The following is a 19,503-nucleotide window of genomic DNA, read 5'->3' as shown; positions in this document are numbered from 1 at the left end:
ATGAAGCAATTTCACTCAACCTGACAAATAAGTAAGGCCAAGGATGCAGCATTTAAAATTCAGAGATAACTAAACAGAGGAAGAATTATATTTAGACATGATAGGAGTTGGAAACAGGTTCCCTTCCACTCTTACACTGAAGCTAAACAGCCATGATATGATCAAACAAGTTTTCACTTTTGCCTTGTAAATAAAATCAAAGGGCAACAGTCCTTTTTCTCTGACGTCTGTAGTTAATAAAGAAAGAATAAACATTACCTACTCTTACATGAGAAGGGAGGAGGAGAGAACATTTCTTAATCTCTTTCCAAAGAGGATTAATCTACAGCATATTCTCACCCCAAATACTAATGAAGCAAAATGCTTTTCCTGCAGTTTTCTGAAGGGGGTGTTCTATCAAAGCCTCTCATGTGAGTGAAGTTCACCTGAGAACATTTCCAAGCCTTCAGGTGCAGTGCCACGCCATGGAGCATCAGCTGCACGAGGGCAAGGAGAGCTTCCACCCTACAGGAGGAACACAAAAGCTCCTAACATTTCTTAGGGCACACATATCTGAGGGGTACCAAGTGCCTCACAACCACCAGTTAACTGGGGCTTACAACAGCTCCATAAAGCAGATAAGCTGTTACTGCTGGAGCTCATAGAGCACAAGACAGAGCCCTGGTCCATGGCAGAGTTTAATGTGGGGCTGGGTGTGATGGGGCCAAGTGTGCAGGGAAGCATTTACTGGTTCCAAACAGCCTAGCTAGCGTGACTGGAAAAGACAAGGAGCTGGGATAAGGCACCCATGTCCCTTGCTGTGCCTCTGAGCCACTCGCCCACCCGCGGGAAGGGAACAGGATGAGGAAGCTATTTTCATCCCAAGTATCTGGAGCTTACAAACACCCGCTGAAAACGCAGTGCCTTATCAAAACAGGTGAGAGCCAATGCCAGCTGACGTTCCCATTCCTCTGAAGAACACAGCCACAAGACTGCTTTTTAAATTATTATTTTTGAGCAGAGTATTTACATGTCTGACTCTAAATAGGCTTTGGCATTTCTGCAAGCAGACCAAATGCATGACCTCGGGTCTTGAAGAGTGATGGGATCAGTCCAGCTGCCCTTGCCTTTCCTCTGGAAAGGCCTCTTTAGCGAGGCAGGCACACCCCTGGGAATGCGCTCAGGAGGGACAGGCCCTTACAAATACAATGTATTTTCTCCAAGGAACCAGGAAGGAAGAAAAAAGCTATGGCAAAAAGGCTGAGGAACAAGAGGAGTGCCCAGGCAAGACCTGGTGAGGGGAGGCGAGGGTGAGTCCAGCCTGCAGAAGAGTTTACGTTCCCTTTGAAGAGAAATATTCAGGCTGTCAGGTAAAACTGAGAATCTAACCTGTGGGAGGACAGAAGATGCTACCTTGAAGAATCTGACTATTACAGGATTAACAGCTACGATCCCTCCCTCTGAGGACACCGAATGCCAAAATCTGGCCTGAGGGTTTTAGGTGGTGAGGTTTGTCCAGGCGTGTCAGCAGGAACTCAACAACATACAGAGGAGAAATATTGTCCAAACCTGTATTATCTAAACATAGGTGCCTTTAAAATACTAAATATTTCTTTTAGAGGATAAGAAAAGAGACAGAGGAATACGAAGCCAAAATACACACATTTCTTTTGGGAGTAAAACGTGCCCCTCAAACACTTGAATTCTACTGTACAATGTATTTATACCATGTTTAAGAAACATTTGTCAAGCATATAAAAACCCCCAGAAGTTCACTGTCACACAGCTTAATTCCCTATATTCTGCCTACATGCACATATAGGGCCAGTTTGTTAGGGGGTGGAGGTGTGTAGCAAAGCACAATCTAGCGAGACATGACACCATAACGGTGAACAATAAAAGCAAGCGCAGCATATGTGCTGGACATTTGGTGAAAATAACCCAGCCACAGCTCCAACTTCGGTACATTTCCCTGTGTGGAAGTTGGTAATTCAGTTTCTGCTCCAATTCAGCTCAGCCAACAGTTAAGTTGTTCACAACTCTCCCCTGATAATTATTTGGGAATTCTCAGATTATAGGAAATGTATCTTTACTTTTTAGCCCTCTTTTTATAGCAAGCTGAAATCTGGGGGGGGTTTCTTCTTTTTTTCTCTTCATGTTATGTTTTTTTTCTCCATCTAGAACCTAGGATTCTCCCTGGCTATAAGATCTGAAATAGCAATAATGATATTTCCTATTTTATTACTTGTAATTTCCCCTTTGATCAGAATCCTATGCCATTTAACCACATTTATATGGTCATCCTGCACACGGGTTCTAAATAGAATGAATTATTTTCCAAGGGAAAACTACAGGAGCTGGGTTTCCCTTTACTGCACACACATGGAATCCCATACATTTGGCACCAATTTAGGTTATTATCATTTCATTCCTCCTTTTTATATTTGTTTCACTGTAAAAGCAATATAAAGCTCCCCGTTCACTGGGAGCTGCTCACTCCTTAGTACTGCCTTCCCTCATCAAGCCTGTAGCACACTCACCCTGATTCAAACTCCTTTGCCAAAGGAGATACCAACAAACACGTGAAAATATCCCACAGCTGGAAGGGCTGCCCTGCGGGTCTCAAAGCCTTGCTGATCATACACTGCAAGCTTTACCCCAGTGTGAAGCCTAGGAAACTCTTCATGCACAGCTTTGTTGTTTGGCCCCAAGTCCAAGAGTTTGCAGAAACACAGGCGAGTCCCCCCCAGCTGGCAGACTGCCTCCAGGTCAGGCTCTCTCACACAGGACCAGACTGGCTGCTCCATCTCCAACAGCTCTGGCCATGTCACCAAGCACAGAGCTGCTGGAGCCCTCCCTGCCCACGGCTGCCCCTTCCTCACTGTTACCCTGCAGCAGAGAAGCACAGGGCCAGAACGTACTGCTCTCCCCCCGTGTAAAACAGAGGACCATTGCCTGGGGCTGTTTGGCTGTTAATAATGGTAAAACCCTGAAAGACTTCAGAGAACTCAAACAGAGCTGCTTTTGATTTAGACCATGCACCTGAAAGCAGAACTTTTTCATTCATCTTCCTCAAAGTGATGGTCGCAGGAAACTACCTAAATAGCCCAGCTCAAGAATTTGCAGTTATCTGGAAAAAAGAACATGGTCTTTTGAAAGACCATCCTTAGAGTAAGTGTTTCATTTGCAGGAAAAACCAATGTGAAGTCAAATTCAAGACAGCCAGAAGCAGACACTCGTCACAGGGAAGAACTGGTGACACACCAGGGTGTTCCTACCTACACTGCTGCTCCCCATAGCCCCCAGATGGTACAGGGATAGGTAACAGGAGCAAAAGAAGGGGTTGAACTGTGTGCTTTAACAGCTTTGCTTGAGAAACTTCACTACCTTGCTTGAAGCATGTTTGTTCTATGTGTTTTTATCACATTGCTTTGTCCATTCAGCCAGCTTAGAGAGAAATTCACATCCTCCAGTCACAGGAAAAAATGCTGCTGGAAGAGTGGTGCATACAGCCAGAAGAACTAAAGGCTCGCAGACTAAAGAAACCCTAACAGCTACTTGACTTCCACTACTTGCCTTTTGTGTACACCCAGGACCAGCAGCAACAGGCAGATTCACCTGGACTTCCAAAACATCCCCCTTTTCAGCATGCTCTCAGGTGAGCCAGTTGGCTGCTGTTGGGAACAGCTGTAGGAGGCTTCCTCGTGCTGGAAAAGCAAAGCATCTGTAGGTGCTTCCCAAGCTTCTCATCACAGATACCTATGTACCATCTACAGCCACGACAAGATGTGTTTACAAATAAGAACAAACTGACAAAGTGTGGGAACAGGGAATCTTCACACTTTGAAACTTGAAGTCAACTTGCTTCAGTCAAACATGAAAAGGCAGCAGCTTCGGCACTTGGGGTAATTTCAGTGACAGACAACTGCTCTCCTTTAGCTACTGGTAAATACAATCACAAATTCCTAGAGCTTTTTCTCCAGATACCAATACCAGACTCAGTGCTGAAAAACACAACAGAGATAGACATCAGAGGTCTATTTTTGTTTCTATGCCTTGACGCCCATGACTTTGATGGGGTTAGTATATTAACATATGATAAATTACTCTTTAATCTGTTGTAGCAATAATTCTAGAGACAGGTTCAGTGGCTTTGCTCTCAACCACAATTATTTCTGTAAAGAAACACTTGTTTTGCTGGAAAAGGGTAAGAACAAAGCAGTTTGTAAACAAAGCTGGAAAAAGAGAAATCCATCTCCCACAAAGCTCAAAATGCCTCGAAATAACTTTCTGCAGAGAGCTACCATTACCCAGGGTGAAAAACTTCTTTAAACCCAGCAATCCTGAATTACACAGAAATGCTCAAACAGGGCTGCACAGTACATCATCAGAATTGGTATAGCTTTTAATTTCCCACCTGATTGGGTTGAAAAGGTTCATATGTCGGAAAGTGTGGCAGGAGAAACTTACTGAAAATTGCAATCCAAGATCAGATTAAAGAGGGAGGATGATAAAGGTAAAATCTTCATAAATGAATTTCTTTATCCAGAATAAACTCAAAAGGTCCTGTGAGGGGAGGAAGGATATGTGTTTCATTAGGACAAAGAGAATAGGAGAAAAACTATGCCTGAAACCTCTTTTGTGAAGACAACTCTTACAACATGATTTCTTTAAGGGCAACGTATTGAAATAATTTTGGAAGAAATATTTTTACCTCCAAAGAAGATTAACACTGTAGTTCTGCACAGCACACTGCAGCATCATTGCATCCATAAAGCACTAAGAAGGACCAAAAGAGAGTCTCTTAGCCCAACTCCCAGTCCATCCTACTGGCATTGTCTACTTGGGACAGAAATCCCTCCATGACGCAAGAGAGACACTCAGCATACTCATTCCTACAGAATCTGAAGACATGACACATCCTAAAGCAACACATACATTAACTTCAGAGGGGAGACAAAGAGTTGAACCATAGGGGTACTGCTGAAATAGACAAAATCACAAGCTCTTTTTAATGAGCTTTAGAAGCCAAATTTTTCCAGCATTATTCTAAAGAATTTCTGACTTTATGGAGTTTCTGGGGAGAGTGTGCATCACCCTCTGCTGTGAGAAACCCTTTCTCTACCTGTGCCCTGGGTAGAGTCAGCTTGTACCCAGTTTTGTCAGCAACCTGTGCAGCTCTGGACTGTGAGCACAAAGGGAACAGCTGCTGGATTTTGTCTCCTGGGTGTGCTCATGTATGAACCCCGTGTCTACAATGACAGCCTCAGAAAAGACACGGAGGAGGACTTTCCTTTTCGGGACACATTTTGCTTTGGAAGCAGACCCCAAGATTTGACACTGCACACTGATGTAGTCCACCCAGAAGAAGCAGCTGGTAAATGTAACCTTCTTAGGTTTGATGTTTCAGGTGAAAAAGGCTCTGAGAGAGCCAAGACCCACACTACGCTCCATGTTCATCTCCTTGGATGGTTTTATTAACACCAGCCATGTGTAGAAGATGTGTACAAGTAGAACAGAAATCCTGCATGCCAGAGCAGCTGGTGGCCAGAGCAGTGGTCTTGTTGGGAATGACTCCTGGGGTTTTGAAACAGAAACAGGGGGTTCAACGGGGCAGGCACATCGCCATGAGGCTTCACCAGAGCACGGCCCCAGCCTGCACTCATGCACGGCCAGGCTCCCATGGAAGGGCTGCTGGAAAACAAGATGGCATGTGAGAAATGCAGAACTGAAACCAAGTGTAGGTGACAGCCATAAAAACTAAGTCTCATTAAATGCTGGCCAGGCAGTGAGATTGCACCCTCCCATCTGTTTGCTGCACACCCTGAAGGGGTGGAGGCCAGGGTGACGTGCATGCCTTGGAAATCAGCAGCTTTTACACTGTTCACCCAGGAAGTTATTAACTTGCATGTTTGTGGGCAACTGCACAAGCTATTTTTGGTCATGGGACCCTGTGTAAGGAAAGGATTGCGAGGTTTTAATAATGATCTTTAGTTAACTTGGTTACCCACACAACAATGGCTTTCTGAGAGGCCAACTGCTGCGAAAAACTTGAGACGGGCTTTACTTCCAGAGGTATTAAACTATGAAAATATCTAACCATAATAGTAAGCAGCTATAAAAAGAGCCCTGTTTATTTCACATGATTTCTTTGTACGCCACAGTGTTATGAGAAAACTTCAGCTCAATGACAACATGGTAAATTGGAAAAGATTAACTATTGAAGTCAGCACTTACGCAGTTCATTCTTGTCTGCTGTTGGTGACTTTTCTTCTTTCAAAACCCAAGTTTTCACTAATACCAGCAGGCACAACATTTTTTTAAATTAGAATCTGCAATTAACCTGATATTAAGGTCAACTGATGTAAGGGCCATACAAGGTGAAACTGGCGAATAAATAGAACAAAACTAATGCAGACTTCAATTCTGCACTGCTGTACGTCACACAGGTAGATCTGGAGCCCATATACCCAATATGAGAAATAATCTGGTATCGCACATCTCTATTATATTGCAAATTGTATCCAATAACTTTTCTGCAACAGTGGAGCATCACAGAATACCCTACAGAGAAGGTCAAATGTTGTACTATAGAGCTCTGATAGTGTCTTAGTTCATTCCTGAGAAATACCATGAGGCCTTACTGAAACCCTTTCACTATCAGGGTACACCAAGAGAAAGGGGGGAAAAATAAAGATTGCATTTCTTTCTGGGAAGACCTGCATGGCTCCACAGAGAGGACACTTCCACCCTTGTTAATCCCAGCTTCTTAAAGCAACACTCAGTAAGATAATGAATCCTTTAAATGTTACATCTTGTGTCTTGCATTATTGTGGTGCAGCAACTCTCCACATCAAACAGTCATCAGCACTATTACAAAGTGGGCTTATAAGAGACTGGCTGAAAAGGCGCTGTGTGAAAAGAAGTGGAAAATTAAAGCTGAAGCAGTCGAAGAAAGGGCTTAATTTACTGGCATGTACAGTATGCAAATGAGATTACTCTCAGCTTAACTGCATCATTTATGTCCATAATAACGGCATCATCATTACAGGGCTCAAATTAAATTACACCATAATTAGCATATCAAAGTGATTGGTTAAAGTTTAAAACAAATACCCAATTTTGTTAATGAACAGCTGTAATTGTCATGTACACTTCAATGAAAACTCCCTAAACAAATATATGTTTTAGAACAGAGAAAGATTTTGAAGCAGACAGGTCTGTGGCGGAGGTAAATTGCCTAAAAAAGAATGACACAGACTATTCTATTAATGTTAATATATGCTCATCGTTTTCAGGTAATAAAACATTCTATCAAAACAAGCCTTCGCTTCGTATTTTTTGCCTCTCAACTCCACCACCACACTGGCAAGTGTCAGTGGGGAGAGGTGCTGGCCGTGCCCAGCCTGCCCCACGCACGGGACACGCGCAGCCCCCACCTACACACCGAGGGAGGAGGAGGAGGAGGAGGAAGAAGATGAGGATGTCTCGCTAACTCTACCCTGTAGACCAGGGCTGGAGTAAGCTGATGACATGATAACACATCAGGCAGCCTACAATTCAATTTACTCTAATCTAATCACATCTACGCAGCAGTTCCAGAGGTGGAACTGCACCAGAGAAGTTTTTGCTGTTCTCGTCTCATTAAAATAAATAGGGAGGTGGGACCGGAGGGTTTGTCACTGTCAGCCTGGCAGCTAGCAACACATTTCCAAAGATCCATCACTGCACATGTACACAGCAAATACACAGTTAAAACACTCCTCAGGCAGAACAAGCTTTAACAGGGGAGCAGGTCTGCTCTGTGATAATTTAACAGTGCAGGTGAGCTTTACTACGCTTGGAGACCAGGCCAAAGGAGCCCGGTGTCACCTCACACACAGGGTAAAATAATCCCTCAACGTTCCCAAAAATGTTTACAGCGGTACATACTTGCTTATGTATTACCTAATATTATAGGAAACAACGTAGGGAAGTATATTTTGTGCTAAAATTGGGAATGCACTTTCAAATATACTTAACAAGGAAATTGAATGTCTTATTAAATCCGTATTATCAAAACACTGTTCAAAAATTTAAAGAAAGTAGCTTTTCATTTTATTCATCGAGGAATCCATTAAAGCCTAAGCTCTGAAGTAGTATGTAAATTATGTGCCTTTCAAGGTAGAGCTAGGGCAAATTCACTCCATCAACTAATGATGAACCTCATTATGTGCAGGGAGTATTCATAATGAGGAAACAAGCCACCCGCCATTCCATGTTCTAACATAAATCCCTGTAAAATGTGAATATCTCCACGTCTAATTAAAGGCTACTAATTCCTATCATCCCCTACAAGGCCCAAAAAGCAAAAACTAGAAATGTGTTTAAAAAGACACCCTTTGATTTTACAAAACACATTTATTTGTGTTTACCATTAGTGAGTTGCAATGTCTTTTTTTTCTAAGAAAAATAAATCCCAGTTTTATAGGACAAAAGTTTGCGGGGACAAAAGTTTATTTACATTATCTGCCTTGGTCTTATATTTTAAAAAGAGTTTCTGATTAGCACAGGTCAGGCTGCACAGCTTAAGAGAAAAATAAATAAAAAGGCAGAGAAAAGAAATCTCCAGTAATATGTGAGAAATAATATTTTACTGAGGGGGAAAGGGAAAAAAAAAGAAAAGAACAGCTTTGCTATCCAGGTTTGCTCTGGAACTGAGACTTCCTAAAAAAAAAATAAATCTAGAGATCCCATAATAACTGGAGAAAGCAGGCAGCAGAGACAGAAGAAGGAGAGCCAATTAAGCAACCAAGTAGACAACAGGTATTTAAAAGATTTTTTGAATGATACTCAATTTAGGAAGAAGCTGCTTCCCTCCCAAAATCCCATAAGAATTAGGGATTGAAGACAACGCTGCTTAATGCAGGCTGGAAGAAAAGTGCTCTTCCACAGACTTACCTAGATTTGATATTTATACCTACAAGCGCAGCGTCCGCTCCTACGATCAAAACCACATTTCTTATTAAGTTACATAATACCCATCCTATGCATCGCTGTGAATTCATTTGCTCCTGCACTGAATTATGGATCTGCTCTCTGTACTTCCCGGCATAGAAGTGGACAGGTTTGCCGACTCCCCTGAACGGAAGACGCATCACTGTTTCTTTTTCACTGCTCTGTATTAATATTTTCCTACGGGTTCAAAACAAACCGAGAAGCACAGCAAAACCTGAGAGCATTTCAGTTTGGAGGAGAAGAAAATCATCCACTGAAGCTGAGCAACATATAGGCTTAAAAAAAGAATAAAAAAAGAAAAATGATGGCATAAAGGGCTGGTTTAAGCAATGTGATAACTCCTTGCAGGGCAGGGAAGCACTTGAACAGGCGCAGAAAAGGCTGTGGTACCTTCAGATTATGTCAACCGAAAAGTTGAAATCCTCGTGTAAAAATACCCCGCACGTTTCATCCCTAGAAAAGCTTATTTAGAATTCATAGAAATTCATAGCCGCTAAGAGGAATATGTGCTCATAAAATCACAAACGCAAAAAAAAAAAAAAAAAAAAAAAAAAAGAAAAAATATTTAAAAGAATAAAATAGAGCACACAGATTAAAGTATTTCAGCGACGCAAATTTTCTAGAAATAGCTGGGCATTTTACAGGGGGAGGGAAGGAGTGGGGGGGGAATCCGGCTTCCTCAAGTTGCATAAAAATAAAACTACGCCGCGCCGCGCTGCTCCCCTGCCCGCCCCGCGCTGTGCCGGTGGGGTGGCGGTGCCGTTCGCTCTTTTATTTTTTTTTTTTTTCCCCTCTTTTTTTTTTTTTTTTCCGCCTTTTTCTTTTTTTTTTTCTTTTTTTTTTTTTTTTTTCTTCTTCCCCTCTCCCTTCTCCTTTTAGGTCAACCAGTCATGCACTGGGAAGACAACCCTCCAAAAATAACTTGTCCCTCCCCCGGAGCGCGGAGTTGAACAACCTACCTTTGTTCTGGCGCTGCAGATAAGAAGCGAGCGGCTCTCCGCGGCGGGAGCTCCGCGGCCGCGGCCCGGGGGGCTCGGCCCGGGGGGGCTCGGCCCGGCGGCTCCACCTGGCAGCGCTGCGCGGCCGCGGAGCTCCCGCCGCGCCCCGGCCGGCCCCGGCCGCGGGGGGATCCGCCGGAGCCGCCCCCAGCCCCGCCGGCCACCGCGCAGGTTACACACACGGCGGGGGCCGGGTGCCGGGAAAGGAAGAGTTCGGCAGGATTTATTTGACACTTATTTTCCGGGCAGCCCTTTTGTGGAGTTGCGCCGTTTGTTTCTTATTGTCTGAGCAGCAGTTGGAAGCGTCTCCCCGAGGGGGCCCCTCAGCCCGGCTCGGCCGCTTTGACAGGGAGGTAACCATATTAGGATGTGTATGGCAAAGTAAACAATAACAGAGTTGCAATGAAATGGAATTTTTTTTTTTTTTCTTCCCCCCCCACCCCCCCCCCGCTAATGGTGTTGGTGTCAGTCCTGTTTTTAGCCTCTTCCCAGCAGTTTTGTTTTCTAGCTTAAACAGCCCATCTCTTAAAAAAATTTTTAAAAAATAAATATTTTAAAAAATAAAAAGAATTGAGAGGCAAAGGGGGGTGAAGGGGAGAGGCAAGTGGTACCAGCTTCCCAATTGCTCACCGCGAGGCTGCTGGAAATGCTTTGGGTCGCAGTGGGGAAAGGGGGGGAGCACTTTTAATATCCAAATAAAGACATGTCAGTTTCATAATTGGGGGAAAAAAAAAAAACAATAACGCTCGCATGCATTGCAGAGATCCAGAGCAGAAAAAGGGGGTTTAGGAGGGATGGGAAGGACAGGCACTAAAATTGCAATTTTGAAAGCAGGGGTCAAGTGGAGTAGAAAAGTCCAGTCGTGTTTTGCACAATTGCAGCGAACTGGTGGGATGAGCTAAGTTGTGCAAACCCCTGCAAGTCTGCTGGCTTTAAAGCTTTGAAATTGCTGCTTTTACAGGATAATGCACTTTAAGCAAATTGTAAAATGCAGGTGTCAAGTTAGTCGGTTTAATCAGAAACAGAGCTCAGGGCAGCCACCACGCAAAGGGTCCCCTACCAGCACAGTCGAGAGAAAAGTTCTGCAGCAAGAAAACACTCTAAACCAAACAAAATTATTTTAATGCTTGAATTCCACATCCTAAGCAAATCACCACGAACAACAAGTGTAGCATCTCCTGACACCGAGGGACGAGGCAGCCGCTGGCGAGCGCAGCGTGCCGAGGCTCAGCACTACAGCCAGCCTGCCAGGGAATCACAGCTAGAAGATGAAGCAAGTTTACACGTCTGGGTGGCTGCGGATGGGGGCAGCTCTCTGGTACAACAGTCCAACATGAGCTGTTCGCACCGCCAGCGAGCATCCTCCGTCGAGCAACAGCCGGCAAGATGGAGCGCGCCTCTGGGAAGGGCTGACAGGAGAGCGTGGATGCTCTGCCCGTACCAGGCACCGCCGTGATAAGACACAGCACGAGGAGAGGTTCAAGGTAGATAGGCAAACAAAGTTGCTATGAGATCACGCACTTAATTTAGAACAAAGGCAACGTTTCTCTGACAAATATATTGCACACTTACCCTGCCAAGTTTGCTTGTATTCGGCTAATCCGCAGCAATCAGAACATCAGTGTTGACATCTAATGGTACCTACAAGCATCTCTCTGCCTTTCCACATGGCGCAACCCTGCTCCGTTAACACGCTCTAAATTTTTCAACCATCTTGTTTAGCCTAAACATCTATGAAATTACACACTCATCTGTGCTGCGGGTGCGACCCCCCAACAAAAAAAAAAAATAAAAAGTTAACATGCTGATACCAAAATCAATAAATCACACGACCAAGTAGCAGTTCAAAAGTTCAAAGACATGATGGCCAGTTCACTACGTCGCAGCACTCAACCAATAATAACTTGACTCCATCACTCCTCATAGTATAGACAATTTCATGGCATCATTTTCATTAGCCTGTCTCACTGAAAATTGCTAGCTATTTATGTATACGCTAAAATAAATTAGCCATTTCATCGAGCACCGTGATTCTTATAAAATACATTAACACAATACTCAATTTTCCAGTTGGAGTAAATAAATAAATCAATAAATTCAATACAGAGTAATTTTTATTTTTTTTCTATTGTGGAGCTTCAGCTCTCAGCATAAGTGTTTTTATTAGGTTTATTTGTTTCAATAAAAATTGAAATGGGACAGTGATCTTAGCAGTAAGATCTGGGGGGAAAAAAACAACCCAGCACTATCTAATATTAAGAAAGTATGCTGTGCAGTTCAGCCAACTGGTAATACATAATTTTTGGTCAAAAATCATTTTCATTACAATTATTAAACCACCTCTCAATTTTGAAGGGTTCTTATCTTGCCTCATGCATTCTCCAGCCCAGCAAGAAGCCCCTGGGCTCCCTTGGAGCAGGTTATGATCCTACCCAGCCCATTCTGCTGGGCAGGGGGCAACCCCATGGAGCTTCCATGGGGACAGCTGGGATGGAAAAGTTACCAGCACTCATGGTCACTATTTTTAAGCACTCACAGAGTATAAGATTTAGCATGATGTTTGATATCAAGGATAACACAGGACAGAAGGATAAGGCAGGACAGGAGGATGAGGAAATGTGGGAGAAGAGTTCATGGACATCCCAAGAATTTGATTCTTGAAGGGGGCTGTTGTGTCTGGCCCTTTAGGGCTGTGTTGCCCTGTAAGCCATGGCCAGTAGATCACAGGCTGCTGGGTAGTGACATCCTACAGTGCAACTCGGGGCATCCTTTGGGGACCTCATTTGAGCCTTATGACATCTCACGCTCTAGAGAGATGCACCCAAGAGTCTGTTCCCCTGCCTTGGGTCAAACATCCATCACATCAGGGGCTGGGCAATGGGACAACTCAGAATCTGCCCCTGCAAAGCACTCATGCATAGACAGGAATCTGGACTGTCTTGAACCTCCTGCTACTGTAGCCTCAAAGCAAAGGAGACCCACCAAGCCCCCCAGCAGCCTCCTCATCCTTTAAAACAGCACTTCTCTACGAGTCTAACACTTCCACTGCAAACCACAGCCTCCAGCTGCTCAGCAGTGAGGACAAGAACCTGTAAGGACAAAACCAAATAAAATATACCCCTTGTGACATGAATTCAGTCTTAGCAGTGAAAAAGCCAAATGCATTAACCAACACACACCATCTAAGCCCATAATGGATCAACGTAATTCCTTTAGAAAGTCTGGATGTGAATAGCACACTGCAAACTGCTTGGTGCTAACAGGAGGGTACTTTTTGTTCATATTCACTCTTTAACCTAATCAGAAGAAAAGTAAATATCAGGTCCAATTTTAATGACTGACTATAAATAAAAGCTTTTATGCAAAATGCACGGTTTGCAAAGATAACGATTTTAAGGATGATGTCACTAGTGACCTACTGAACTACGTGGTACATGTCAGACAGACGTCTGTTTCTTAAATTGCAGTAATAAATTAGTAGCCACAGAATCTGTTAAGAAAACGTGAAAAGAAATGCTTTCCTATTCAGATAAAACTTTAACAATTGTTTCAGTTTGGGTTCATTCAGTTTAAGGTTACTATTGATGGGGGGACCAGTGCAGGCCCAGCTTCATCTGCCTCCTCTTCCTCCAACCCCTGTGCAGCATTACTTCACCCCAATTGGATCCAAGACTAACACACACTGAACTTTCCTCTAACTTTACACTGATTGAACTATTAGTATTTTAAAGTATGATACCTGCACAGGTGTCACCACTAACACCACCCAACATACCACGTCCCATCCCAATTACCTTTTGTTCAGTGAATTTGACAAATTTTAGCCGTTTGTACTGAAGTCTGCCCTTGCTAAGCATTCTGCCACAATCCAAATTCTGACAAAAAAAAAATAAAATAAAAAAAGAGAGAAGAATCCAAAACTCCTGAGGGTACTCTGAAAACAAGGAATATCACCGATCTACCATGGTGAGCAAATCCAACCACCACTTCTCTGAGAAGTCACCAAGCTCCCACATGCTGGAGCACAGACATGAAAACAGGCAGGTAAAAGACTTCAGTGGGAGGCAGGCACCATTCTCCACCTACTGCCTCATCCTCTTCCTCTCTGCCCCCCAGCCCAGGGACAGGCAGGGGTACAGGAAGCCACCAGATTTGAATAGAAAAGAGACATGGCCAGCTCGGAAGCAGGAAAACGAGCAGACAGGGACAAGAAAGCCAAAGAAATGAACCATGATTGCCTGAACATGTCACCTATCTCATACTGAGGGTTGCTTACATTTTTTGGCCAGTACAGGGATCTACAGAATTTTGTTCATTTCTGAGCATTTTTGGAGGCCTGTAGCTTGGCCAATCTGAGCTCAGGATGTGCACATATATCCAAAGCAAAATCCTGGACTTAAGTGTGCCCTCCCTCCCCATTTCCACATTTTAGTCCTAAAATATAGAAAATCCTAAAGCTGTTTGACTAACTGGTGTTTTGTGTTCTTACTCAGCCAAGCAACATCTATTTCACTAATCCTAAAGAAATCCTAAAAGAAAGAGCTGCCAAGGCCTTCGTGGAAAGTTCTGGACATAGAAAACTTCAGTCCAACTGGATTGGCTTTTAGTCATGCTGTGAATACAGGGCTTTTCAATGGGAGGTGTGGGTCTCTAGTTTTTCTTTTTAATAGAAACAACATCAGCCACTTCCTTGTGTCAGTAAAGAAAGTAGAAATTACTTTTTTTTTTTTCTAATGCTATTTTGCTGGTTTCCCTTGAAACATCAACTTTGTCTTCTCACCTATCATCCCATGCAAAGCACTGGTAAAAAAAGCTTTATGCAAAAAAAAAAATCCGTATGCAACACAACTGTGTAATGAGCCCCACACAGGAGGGAGTAATTCACTGCCAAGACTTCTCAAACCAAATAGGTCCATTTGGCACATTGCCTTTTTCTCCTTTCAAACCCCAAAATGGGACGGGACGGGGAGGGGAGGGGAGGGGAGGGGAGGGGAGGGGAGGGGAGGGGAGGGGAGGGGAGGGGAGGGAAGGGAAGGGAAGGGAAGGGAAGGGAAGGGAAGGGAAGGGAAGGGAAGGGAAGGGAAGGGAAGGGAAGGGAAGGGAAGGGAAGGGAAGGGAAGGGAAGGGAAGGGAAGGGAAGGGAAGGGAAGGGAAGGGAAGGGAAGGGAAGGGAAGGGAAGGGAAGGGAAGGGAAGGGAAGGGAAGGGAAGGGAAGGGAAGGGAAGGGAAGGGAAGGGAAGGGAAGGGAAGGGAAGGGAAGGGAAGGGAAGGGAAGGGAAGGGAAGGGAAGGGAAGGGAAGGGAAGGGAAGGGAAGGGAAGGGAAGGGAAGGGAAGGGAAGGGAAGGGAAGGGAAGGGAAGGGAAGGGAAGGGAAGGGAAGGGAAGGGAAGGGAAGGGAAGGGAAGGGAAGGGGAAAAGGGCCTGTGCACTGCCAGGCTGTGTGGAGACTCTCTGCTCCAATGCTCAGAAAGATTTCTCTCCCAGCAGAGCTCCAGAGGAGCCTGAGCTTATGATAAGCAATGGCATACTTAACAGTTACATGTTACCGTTCATGATAATGCAATATTTCATTTGGGTGATTTAGAAGTCCCTCTTGACCAACTTACAGTGAGACACCAAACGCTTCATCAATCACAACCATTTTTATTCACAATCCAGTGCAAAAACTACAGGGAGAGTTGAATTTTCAGCAACTCATTGGGGAGGGGATTGCTACTAGCTCTGAAAATCCTCCTATCTCACCAATTTTTATGTTAGATTCAAATATATTTTCTTTCTAAGCAGCATTCCATTTTCCTGCCTCTCTCTGCCGTGTTTCTTATCGTGGCAGGGTGAAAGAGTATCCAATTTAATATCTGTTTTGCAGGACAGGAGATTTTTTCATATCTTATGCACTAAGGAAAGCTGCAGGGGATGGCTTAGCAGGCTGAGCATCACGTTTTAAATACCTAGACTCCCTGGAACCACAGATCCCATCAGGTCGACTGAGCCCTTCATGTTTCTGGGGCAGATAAATTAAGTGTCACGCTGTTTACTTTGTCGGGGTCTGCAGTAAAGGTCCTGTCTGTTCTGCATGGAGCTGCAGGTTAAAGTCTCATGGTTAAGACACAGCACCAGGTGCCACCTTGATCTCACTAACTCTAATGACAATTTTGCCATTTCTGTTAAGAGAGACAATCCCAAAGTGATCTGCTCCCAAAACTCGCTGTAACGTTACTGGAAATTATTCAACAGCTTATCGGCCTCGGTTTTGGTGACTGTTAAATGGAAAAAAAATACATCTACACCCCCCCAGATGTTTAATTCATAAGTTATACAAAACTGTCAGATCTATGGATGACAGAAGAGAGATATTCATCATTTTTACAGCCTGATTTCTGTGGCTGGAGGTAACCCTATGTTTCTGCAAAGTCATACCCTCTTCCCACTCCTCTGCACCACACGATAGCAGTGGCTGAGCCCATTGACATTAATGGCTCACAACAGAAGCCTTTTAGAAAGAAATCACTGGAGAGGAGGAGTAAAAAATAATCAGGAAAGACAAAATATTATTATTAAGAAGAATCACAAAAGTCACAGCTCTGATGGCCAGTTTTGTAGAGATCATGCATACATGCTCACAAACACAAAAAACCTCCTCAAACCCAGACACCTAAGAGAGGTCTCTCTATCTCCAAAAGGTCTGATTCATGGAGAACAGACTCAGTGTTGAAGAAAACAGAATGCTTTGAAAAGGGTAGCTGTAAATATGCACTTGAAACCTATTTCTGGCCTTACTCTTAGCTTTGCAGCTGCCGTTATTTTACTGGATATAGCTACACAGAAGATTCTGGGAAAGGTGGGTGAAGGGAAATAAAATATAAAGATAGAAAAAAAAATACCGTTCTTCAAAATAATTTTCCTTTTAAGTAGAAATTAAGCAGAAAAAATATTTCCTTTTACACTGTTTAGGAAAAGAACTGTCTTTTGATTAGTTTCCACAACAGCTGACAGTACACATTCCCTGCTTTGGGTACCAGAAATAATCATTATCACTCTTAAAATGTATGTTACGATGACGTACCAGAGGTTAAACGTGGCTGTTGGCTTTACTGGCTGCAATTCTTTCTCAGGTGGCTTAGCAGAACTCATTTTTCTTCCCAAACTACCCAAGAACCTGCTGGAGCCCCAGTCTACAGACATTACTAGGATTAAGTAAAAGAGATACGAAAGACTCTTTCAGCTCTATTTACACATAGTTACATTCAAACTGGTTTTTGATGGAGTTTGGCTACCAGAGGACATGGTATCAAAGTGATTTTTGAAAACATCTCATATTGAATCTAAGACATTTTAAGACACTGTTTGTATTGCAGAGGGGAAAACTCCATCAAAGCAAGGAACCAGACAAATAACACTGGGTAGAGCCTGTTTTTATTGCTGTGTTTGGTACATTTGTTTTTAGAGGCAGGGCAAAGATCCTTAGAAATGGTGATCAAGATATTCCCTGCCAAACCAAACCAAACCAAACCAAACCAAACCAAATCCAACCCAACCTGCAGAATCTGCTATAAAGAATGAGGACTTTGCCCCAAATCTATCTATTGATCCTGGAACATCAGTGTCCATAAATTTTCACTGCCTTGGTTAAGGATGTGCAGGTCTGTCCTACATACTCCAGCTCTGGCAGGTGGACAGAGCTAAAGGAGAAAAAAGTCAAGGAAGGTCAGGCAGTGACTGTGCAGTAAAATAAACCAGGTAGCACAGCTTTGCCACCAAAACTGCTTTGAAATAATTAGTACAGTGCCTTGTTTGCTTGAACTTTCAAGTAAGTTGGACAAGAACGTAACTCCTGACCAAAGTCCTGTTCCCAACAAAGGGCTTGCAAGGTGGCTGGCTGGCAGGTGTGTTTCCAGACTCACAGAGAATCATAAAATCCTTATAGAAAAGGGGTGGGAGCAAGAAGATGGAGGCGCTCTGCTCTCCCACACACTCATCTCTTGGCCCCAGGGACATAGTCAGCCTCAGAGCTCAGCCCTTCCATCTTCCTTGCCTTGGTCTAATGAGATTCCCTCCATATTCCCATCTGCCCTCTTTGTGCTCTTTGCTGAGCAGAACACAACTGGCCCAAAGAGGTGCCAGCTGCCCGAGGCACCGGCAGCTCTTTTATCACACAGGCAAATCCTTCATGTCCAGCACGTCCCCGAATGCACTGAACCGCGTCCGGAGAGCCTGGCCACAGGTCCCAGCTCAGGGAGTGAAGCAGAAAAGATAATCATTGGCCTTGACTCCAAGCTCCTGTTTCAGTGTTTCGAGTCACTAGTGGTCAGCAAGGAGACTTTCAGATGTGCTGGGGTGCTCAAATGGAAAAAGCTGGAATGAAAAGCAGGAATCAGGGTTGTGCCTCCTGCTATCCCCAGGGTGAGCCAGGGTGCACTCCCCGGCAGTGGGCTCCCAACAGGGCTCTTTGATGGCTGGTCACACCCGCTACTTCAAATCAACAAGCAAACCAAAGGGAGAAATGGAAAGGACAAGGTGAATTGTAGATGAAAGTGAAATATCCCTCCTCTCTATCAGCTCTGAGGGGTAAAGGATGAAACAGGATGAAACTGGTTTTGGTTAAAGCTGTAAAAGAATTGCAGGGAGAGAGCACTTACAGAGAAATGTATTTTCATGTAAACTTTTATGCGCCCATCCCTTGTAGCTGGACATCAGGGAGGATGTTAATAAACATCATCAGGGGGAGAAAAACACAGTAAAAAAAGAAAATCAGACTACAAACCCATCTTTTTCCAAGATGTTCAAAATAGCTTTGCAGCTATATACTGCGGGGAGCCGAGCACACTCAGATACAAGTTTGCATCTTAAACGTAAGCGCACATACATACAAACAAGGTTTTGCAGATATTTGTTAGCTGTACTACAAGATTTTCCAGGGCTGGTGCTGCAGCTTATGTTACCATGCTTTTATATAGCTGCAGATCAGCCCCCTAAGAAGCAGCCTTGGAGAGAAGCTGAAATAGTGACAGTTTGTGTTGCTGGGGATATTTCTGAGACGCAGTTGCTGTTTACTGTGTTTCTATTTCCAATCAAGCTGCAAAGTCCACCCATAAAACATGAGGAGGCATTTCTTTGGGTGTGGGACAGTGTAACACGCACGCAAGGAAGACCAGCTCTTCAGCTGCTCCACCAAAATACTCTTAGCCCTATCTGCAGCAGAGCATTTGGCCCATGAAAAAGAAAACTATAGCCAAAGTCCCCAGTTACAAAGCTTCTCTCAGTATATATTCATGCACAAAGCTCAAATAATTTAATACCACGCCTCACTAATCATGTGAATGCACAATTCTTGCAGGGGCAAATGGTTCTTTTATCTCATGCACCTCTTGCTCTTGGCTGGAAAAGGTGCCTCAGAATCTTACTGGCACTTTTAAAGGTGGCACCTACCTATCTGTGGCATATACAATGCAGTGTGACTCATTGTAGGATTCCCAGGAGAGATTAACCCACCCTACAAGGAGTCAAAAACCAGTCTTAACGATGGCAAATC

At 43.9% G+C, this 19,503-nt stretch overlaps 2 protein-coding genes across 39 annotated transcripts in view; one reads left to right on the top strand and one right to left on the bottom strand.

Annotated features, from left to right (window-relative positions):
• Positions 1 to 19,503, bottom strand: part of FOXP1 (forkhead box P1) — a 378,502-nt gene that overhangs the window by 183,550 nt on the left and 175,449 nt on the right. For 2 of the 38 annotated variants that reach the window (XM_086846850.1, XM_086846851.1), the window contains exon 1: positions 9,936 to 10,002. The exons of 34 other annotated variants lie outside the window; for them this stretch is intronic. The gene's annotated coding sequence lies outside the window, so the exon portion shown is untranslated. Of the gene's footprint in view, positions 1 to 9,935; positions 10,056 to 19,503 lie in introns of those variants that run through there. 2 more of the 38 variants (XM_086846857.1, XM_086846836.1) reach the window with 2 other exon arrangements.
• LOC147650949 (uncharacterized) overlaps positions 17,029 to 19,503 on the top strand; it is a 31,833-nt gene continuing 29,358 nt past the window's right edge. The window contains exon 1 of the mRNA XM_086846670.1: positions 17,029 to 17,168. Coding sequence (XP_086702796.1) covers positions 17,029 to 17,168 — 140 coding nt within the window. The remainder of the gene's footprint in view (positions 17,169 to 19,503) is intronic.

The sequence above is a fragment of the Cyanistes caeruleus genome, chromosome 11 (genome assembly GCF_971803275.1).
Source record: "Cyanistes caeruleus chromosome 11, bCyaCae1.hap1.1, whole genome shotgun sequence".
NCBI classification, from domain to species: Eukaryota; Metazoa; Chordata; class Aves; order Passeriformes; family Paridae; genus Cyanistes; species Cyanistes caeruleus.
The sequence above is the reverse complement of the archived record's forward strand: the minus strand, read 5'-3'. Positions and strand labels throughout refer to the sequence as shown.